General features: G+C 44.9%; 1 protein-coding gene across 50 annotated transcripts in view; it reads left to right on the top strand.

Moving 5' to 3' along the window:
* The window catches only part of GABPB2 (GA binding protein transcription factor subunit beta 2), a 69,639-nt gene that overhangs the window by 42,504 nt on the left and 18,802 nt on the right, over positions 1 to 8,333 (top strand). For 48 of the 50 annotated variants that reach the window (XR_013398471.1, XR_013398486.1, XM_077947926.1 and 45 more), the window contains one exon: positions 420 to 605. The exons of the other annotated variants lie outside the window; for them this stretch is intronic. Coding sequence is in view for 46 of the 48 variants with exons in the window: in XM_077947926.1 (XP_077804052.1) it covers positions 420 to 605 (186 nt within the window). In the remaining 2 variants the exon portion in view is untranslated. The remainder of the gene's footprint in view (positions 1 to 419; positions 606 to 8,333) is intronic. 50 annotated transcript variants of the gene reach the window in all.

The following is an 8,333-nucleotide window of genomic DNA, read 5'->3' as shown; positions in this document are numbered from 1 at the left end:
AAATTTTTCGGCCAGGCGCGGTGGCTCACACCTGTGATCCCAGCACTTTGGGAGGCAGAGGCGAGCGGATCACTTGAGGTCAGGAGATCGAGACCAGCCTGGCCAACATGATGAAACCCCGTCTCTACTAAAAATACAAAAATTAGCCTGGCGTGATGGTGGGCACCTGTAGTCCCAGCTACTCGGGAGGTTGAGGCAGGAGAATCGCTTGAACCCAGGAAGCGGAGCTTGCGATGAGCCGAGATCGCGCCACTGCACTCCAGCCTGGGCGACAGAGCGAGACTCCGTCTCAAAAAAAAAAAAAAAAAAAAAAGAAATTTTCCTCTCCCTGAATGTTATCAGGTTCAAGGAGGTTGAAATTGCTATACTCCTATTTTTTTAAAAAGCTGAAATTTTAAATTTGCTTTTGTCATCTCCAGCCAATTCAGAGGAAATTATAGAGGGAAATTCCGTTGACTCATCAATCCAGCAAGTAATGGGGAGTGGAGGCCAGAGGGTCATCACCATAGTAACTGATGGAGTCCCTCTGGGTAATATCCAAACTTCAATCCCTACTGGAGGCATTGGTCAGCCATTTATTGTAACTATGCAAGATGGACAGCAAGGTGAGTTATCTCTTGTAGACAATTGTTTATTAAAAGATATTTTAGATACTCCATACTCACCTAAACATGAGGCATTAAAACAAATAGTGGAAGTGGGAGACTGTCAGATGCAAGTTGGGGCAAAGAAGGTCTGAAAAAGAAAAAGATACAGAACCAGATTGGCAAAAGCTAATTGCCTAATATGTATAAAATCTGTAGTAAAAAACAGTTGATCTGGTGGAAAATATAACAAGTAGACCGGGCGTGGTGGCTCACGCCTGTAATCCCAGCACTTTGGGAGGCCGAGGCAGGCGGATCGTGAGGTCAGGAGATCGAGACCATCCTGGCTAACATGGTGAAACCCCGTCCCTACTAAAAAATACAAAAAAAAAAAAAAAAAAAAAAATTAGCCGTGTGTGACGGCGGACGCCTGTAGTCCCAGCTACTCGAGAGCCTGAGGCGGGAGAATGGCGTGAACCCAGGAGGCGAAGCTTGCAGTGAGCTGAGATCACGCCACTGCACTCCAGCCTGGGTGACAGAGCAAGACTCCGTCTAAAAATAATAATAATAATAATAATAATAATAATATGAACCAGTAGTCCACAGAAAAAAATGTACTGATGGCTCTTAAAAATATGAAAATAGCCGGGTGAGGCAGATCACGGCTGTAATCCCAGCACTTTGGGAGGCTGAGGCAAGAGGATCACTTGAGATCAGGAGTTCAAGACCAGCCTGGCCAAAATAGCAAAACCCCGTCTCTACTAAAAATACAAAAATTAGCCGAGCATGGTGGCACACACCTGTAGTTCCAGCTACTCAGGAGGCTGAAGTGGGAGGATCACTTGAGCCCAGGAGGTTGAGGCTGTAGTGAGCCGTGATTGTGCCACTGCACACCAGCCTGGATAACAGTGTGAGTCTCCGTCTTAAAAAAAAAAAGAAAGAAAGAGAAAATATATCCAACCTACTTCATTCATAACAAGAGAAGTGCAAATAAATACTGTACTGAGATACCATTATAACACTATGTTGTTAAAGGTGTACGGAAACAAGCACTCTTATAAATCATTTGTAAGAGTGCAAATTAATGGATCCTCTAAAAAGGATATTGGTAGTATCTGTAGATACTAAAGATGTACATAAAGATGTACCTTTGGGTTTTTTGTTTACTTGTTTGTTTGAGATGGAGTCCCTCTCTGTTGCCCAGACTGGAGTGCAGTGGTAGGATCTTGGCTCACTGCAGCCTCCACCTCCCTGGTTCAAGCAATTCTTGTGCCTCAACCTCCTGAGTAGCTGGGACTATAGGCGCACGCCACCACGTCCAGTTACTTTTTGTGTATTTTTAATAGAGACAGGGTTTCACCATGTTAGCCAGGCTGGTCTTGAACTCCAGACCTCAAGTGATCCTTCCACCTCAGCCTCCCAAAGTGCTAGGATTATAGACATGAGCCATCACACTCAGTCAAGATGTACCTTTTGGTTAAACAGTTCTTTTTTCTTTTTTGTGTGTGTAACTGGGTCTTGTTCTGTCACCCAGGCTTGTGTGCAGTGGTGCAATCATGGGTCACTGCAGCCTCAACCTCCTGGGCTCAAGATATCCTCCTGCCTCAGCCTCTTGAGTAGCTGGGGCTACAGTTCCACGCCACCATGCCCAGCTATATTCAGACTGAGGCTATATATTAGTATACTGAGGCATAACATTAGTTGCTTCCAAGGAGGGCAGCTGGGTACTAAGGATGAGTGGGAGGCTTTTCAATGTATATGCTTTTATAGCCTTGATGTTTTTAATCATTTAATGTATCAGTTATTCAAAAAAGACATAATTAAAATTTTTTGAAAAGAGGAAGCCCATCATTACAACTCCATACCTTAAAAATACTGGAGGTTGGCCAGGCACAATGGCTGATACATGTAATCCTGTAATCCTAGCACTTTGGGAGACCAAGGCAAGAGGATTTCTTGAGGCCAAGAGTTCCAGATCAGCTGGGGCAACATAGCAAGACCCCCCATCTCTACAAAATTAAAAAAAAAAAAATAGCCTGGTTGATGGCACGTCCTTATAGTCCCAACTACTCAGGAGGTTTTGGCAGGAGGATCACTTGAGCCCAGGAGCTCAAGGTTGCAGTATGCTACCATGATCATGCCACTGCACTCCAGCCTGGGCATAATCATGCCACTGCACTCCAGTCTGAGCAACACAGCAAAACATTGTCTCTAAAAAATAAAAATGTATATTGGAGGTTGAAAAGAAGGGTACTGGTATAATTTCCTTTCTTAATGTCGCTGAAATTTTGACTTGGCTTAAATGATTGTGGGGATTTGTAATTTTTTTTTTTTGAGACAGAATCTCACTCTGTCACCCAGGCTGGAGTGCCGTGGCACAATCTCGGCTCACTGCAACCTCCACCTGCTGGGTTCAAGCAATTCTCCTGCCTCAGCCTCCTGAGTAGCTGGGATTACAGGCATGTGCCACCACGCCCGGCTAATTTTTTTGTATTTTTAGCAGAGACAGGTTTCACCATGTTGGTCAGCCTGTTATTGAACTCCTGACCTCATGATCCACCCGCCTCAGCCTCCCAAAGTGCTGGAATTACAAGCGTAAGCCACCAAGCCCGGCCTATAGTTTTTATTTGTTTGTTTGTTTGTTTTTGAGATAGGATCTCCCTTTGTTGCCCAGGCTAGAGTGCAGTGGCATGATTATGGCTCACTGCAGCCTCGACTTCCCAAGCAACCCTCTCACCTCAGCCTCCCAAGTAGCTGGGACTACAGGCATGCACCACCACGCCTGGCTAATTATATTATATTTTTATTTTTAGACAGGGACTCAGTCTGTCACCCAGGCTGGAGTGCAGTGGTGTGATCTCAGCTCACTGCAATCTCCACCTTCCGGGTTCAAGTGATTCTCCTGCCTCAGCCACCAGAGTAGCTGGGATTACAGTCATGGCCACCTTGCCCGGCTAATTTTTTTGGTTTTTTTGGGGGGGTTTTTAGAGACAGAGTTTCTCCATGTTGGCCAGGCTGGTCACGAATTCCTGAACTCAAGTGATCTGCCTGCCTTGGCCTCCCAAAGTGCTGGGATTACAGGTGTGAGCCACCATGCCTGGCCTTTTTTATTTTTTGTACAGACTAGGTCTTACTATGTTGCCCATTCTGGGATTTATAATTTTTTAATTATTTGAACTGATGGATCAGGAAGTATGGGAAGATAAGAATTAAACTTATTATAATCCAAACTTTGGTATCATAAATTCTAATTTATGCATTGCTGATATTTTTGTGAACATAGTTATCATTTTAAGTTTTTAGGGCTCATTGGGTAGGTGAGAGACTCTGCTTATAATGGAACTAAATAAATGAAAACTGAGTTGTTTTGGAGAAAAAGAGAATTGAAGTTTAACCTAAATAAACTATACTACTTTTTTATTTTTATTTTTAAAATTTATTTATTTATTTATTTAGAGGTGCAATCTCAGCTCCCTGCAGCCTCAACCTCCTAGGCTCAAGCAGTCCTCCCATCTCATCATCCCAAGTAGCTAGGACCACAGGTGCAAGCCACCACAGCCAGCTAATTTTTTACTTTTTCATAGAGACAAGGTCTTCCTATGTTACCCAGCCTGGCCTCAAACTCCTGGGCTCAAGCAATCCTTCTACCTTGGCTTCCTAAAGTTCTAGGATTACAGGCGTGAGCTACTGTGCTTAGCCTACACTACTTTTTACAAATATGCTTAAGGCCCAAAGAAGGAAAACAGATTTTGTGAGTTATCTGCAGAAAAATTTAAATCCCAGACTAAACTTCCATTTCTACTCAACATATATCTAAGCTGCTTTCCACTGCCATCAATTGATGAGTTTATAAAGAAATACAGGCCGGGCACAGTGGCTCAAGCCTGTAATCCCAGCACTTTGGGAGGCCGAGATGGGCGGATCACGAGGTCAGGAGATCGAGACCATCCTGGCCTACACGGTGAAACCCCGTCTCTACTAAAAAATACAAAAAACTAGCCGGGTGAGGTGGCGGGTGCCTGTAGTCCCAGCTACTCGGGAGGCTGAGGCAGGAGAATGGCGTAAACCCGGGAGGCGGAGCTTGCAGTGAGCTGAGATCCTGTCACTGGACTCCAACCTGGGCGACAGAGCGAGACTCCATCTCAAAAAAAAAAAAAAAAAAAAGAAATACAAACCTATTTTTAAATCTGCCAAACCAAATGATTAGGTAAATCTTGTTTTTTGTTTTTGTTTTTAAATTTTTGTCCGGACATGGTAGCTCACGCCTGTAATCCCAGCACTTTGGGAGACCGAGGTGGGACGAGTGCTTGAGGTTGGGATTTCAAGACCAGCTTGCCAACATGGTGAAACCCCGGGTCTACTAAAAAAATACAAATATTAGCCGGATGTGGAGGCCCCAGACTGGAGTGCAGTGGCATGATCATAACTCACCGCAGCCTTGACATTCAGGGCCCAAGTGATCCTCCTGCTACAGCTCCCCAAATTTTTTCTTTTTTTTTTTTTTTGAGACGGAGTCTTGCTCTGTCACCCAGGCTAGAGTAAAGTGGCGCAATCTCAGCTCACTGCAACCTCCACCTCGTGGGTTCAAGCAATTCTCCTGCCTCAGCCTCCTGAGTAGCTGGGATTACAGGCGCCCACCACTGCCCAGGCTAATTTTGTTTGTTTGTTTGTTTTTTGAGATGGAGTCTCCCTCTGTCACCCAGGCTGGAGTGCAGTGGCGTGATCTTGGCTCAGCGCAAGCTCTGCTTCCTGGGTTCATGCCATTCTCCTGCCTCAACCTCCCAAGTAGCTGGGACTACAGGCGCCCACCACCGCCCCCAGCTAATTCTTTTTTGTATTTTTAGTAGAGACGGGGTTTCACCGTGGTCTCGATCTCCTGATCATGTGATCCGCCCACCTCAGCCTCCCAAAGTGCTGGGATTACAGGCATGAGCCACCGCGCACAGCCTTTAATTTTCATATATGAAGAGCTAACATGGTTTTTAATTGGGTGCATGCCTTGGATAATCCATTCAAAAGCAATCACTTAGTCCAGTTTAATGAAACATATATCCTTCGTGTACTGATGGAAAGGCTGGTGGTATATATTGAGGCCATATTTCCAGATCAGACTGTGCTGGTTTGTTGTTGTTGTTGTTGTTGTTGTTGTTGTTGTTGTTGTTGTTGTTTTTTGAGATGGAGTCTCACTCTGTCACCCAGGCTGGAGTGCAATGGTGTGGTCTCAGCTCACTGCAACTTCTGCCTCCCAGGTTCAAGCAATTCTCCTGCCTCAGCCTCCCGAGTAGCTAGGATTACAGGTGTTCCCTAGCACGCCCGGCTAATTTTTTGTATTTTTAGTAGAGATGGGGTTTCACCATGTTGGTCAGGCTGGTCTCGAACTCCTGACCTTGTGATCTGCCCACCTCGGCCTCCCAAAGTGCTGGTATTACCGGTGTGAGCCACCGTGCCCAGCCGACTATGCTGGTTTGAACAGATATGACAAGAGCAAGAACCCTGGCTGAATTTTTGTGGGTGGCTCCAGTAGAGCTACTGGTAACCCATCTTGCTCTCAAGAGTACAATGAGGTAAAAGGAAAGAGTTCCCGATTTTTTTTTGTTTGTTTTTTTGTTTTGTTTTGTTTTTGAGACAGAGTCTCGCTCTGTCACCGGGCTAGAGTGCAGTGGCGTAGTCTCAGCTCACTGCAATCTCTGCCTCCCAGGTTCAAGCGATTCCTCTGCCTCAGCCTCCTGAGTAGCTGGGACCACAGGTGTGTACCACCACACCCAGCTAATTAAAAAAAAATTTTTTTTTTGTATTTTAGTAGAGACAGGGTTTCACCATGTTGGCCAAGATGGTCTTGATCTCTTGACCTCGTGATCTGCCCACCTCAGCCTGCCAAAGTGTTGGAATTACAGGCATGAGTCACTGCGCCCAGCCCCCGAATTATTTTTTAATAGAAATGAGTTCTTGCTAAGCTTCCCAGGCTGGTCTCAGACTCCTAGACTCAAGCGATCCTCCCACTTTGGCCTCCCAAAATGCTGTGATTACAGGCATGAGCCACCATGTCTGGCCAAATCTTCTGTTTTAAAATAATCGTAATATATCCTAAAACCTAAATATAATTTTTAACTTTTTATTTTTAGATCATTAAAGATTCAGTACAGTTTTAAGAAATAATACAGAGAAATCCCCTATTGCTGGGATTACAGGCACATGCCACCATGCCCACCTAATTTTTTGCATTTTTAGTAGAGATGGGGTTTTGCCATGTTGGCCAAGCTGGTCTCGAACTCCTGACCTCAGGTGATCTGCCCGCCCACGTTGGCCTCCCAAAGTGCTGGGATTACAGGCATGAGCCACTGCACCCATCCTCTACTTTGTCATTTCAAGAATGTTATATAAGTGGAATCATACAATATACATGATTTTGAGATTGGCTTTTTTCCTCTCAGCATAATTCCCTTGAAACCCATCCAAGTTGTTTGAATCAATAGTTCATTCCTTCTTATTGCTGAGTATTATTCTATGATATGGATTTATCACAGTTTGTTTAACCATTTACCCAATGAAGGACATTTAAGTTGCTTCCACTATCAGCTATCTAAAAATAAAACTGGCTGGGCACAGTGGCTCACGCCTATAATCCCAGCACTTTGGGAGGCCTACGCCAGCAGATAGCTTAAGCCCAGGAGTTTGAAATCAGCCTGGACAACACGACAAAACCCATCTCTAAAAAAAAAATACAAAAAAAAAAAAAATTAGCCAGGCATGCTGGTGTGTGCCTGTGGTCCCAGCTTCTTTGAAGGGTCACTGGAGGCCAGGAGGTTGAGGCTGCTGTGAAACATAATTGTGCACTGCACACCAACCTGGGAAACAGAGTGAGACTCTGTCTCATAAAATAAATAAATACATAAATAAATAAATAAAGCATTATGAACACCATAATTATTTACAGGTTCTTATGGGAGATAAGAAATGGGAAATAGGGCCAGGCTCAGTGGCTCACACCTGTAATCCCAGCACTTTGGGAGGTCCAAGGTGGGTGGATCACAAGGTCAAGAGATCGAGACCATCCTGGCCAATATGGTGAAACCACATCTCTACTAAAAATACAAAAATTAGCTGGACGTGGTGGCATGTGCCTATAGTCCCAGCTACTTGGGAGGCTGAGGAGAATCTCTTGAACCCGGGAGGCGGAGGTTGCAGTAAGCCGAGATTGTGCCACTGCACTCCAGCCTGGAGACACAGCGAGACTCTGTCTCAAAAAAAAAGAAAAAAGAAATGGGAAATAGGCCAGGCATGGTGGCTCAAGCCTATAACCCCAGCACTTTGGGAGGCAAAGGTAGGTGAATCACCTGAAGTCAGGAGTTTGAGACCAGCCTGCCCAACATGGCAAAACCCCATCTCTACTAAAAATACAAAAATTAGTTAGGCGTAGTGGCAGGCACCTGTAATCCCAGCTACTTGGGAGGCTGAGGTGTGAGAATCACTTGAACCTGGGAGGTAGAGGTTGCAGTGAGCCAACATCATGCCACTGCACACCAATCCAGCCTGGGTGGAGCCAGACTCCGTCTCAAGAAAAAAAGAAATGGGAAATAAATTTTCTATTCTCTGGGATAAATGCCCGAGAGTACAATTGCTAGGTCATATGGTAAGTATGTGTTTTGTTTTGTTTTTTAAGAAACTGCCAAACTCGGGCAGATCACCTGAGGTCGGGAGTTCGAGACCAGCGTGACCAACGTGGAGAAACCCCATCTCTACTAAAAATAC

Source organism: Macaca mulatta, chromosome 1 (genome assembly GCF_049350105.2).
Source record: "Macaca mulatta isolate MMU2019108-1 chromosome 1, T2T-MMU8v2.0, whole genome shotgun sequence".
NCBI lineage: Eukaryota > Metazoa > Chordata > Mammalia > Primates > Cercopithecidae > Macaca > Macaca mulatta.
Note: the sequence above shows the minus strand (reverse complement) of the source record. Positions and strands in the feature narration are given on the sequence as shown.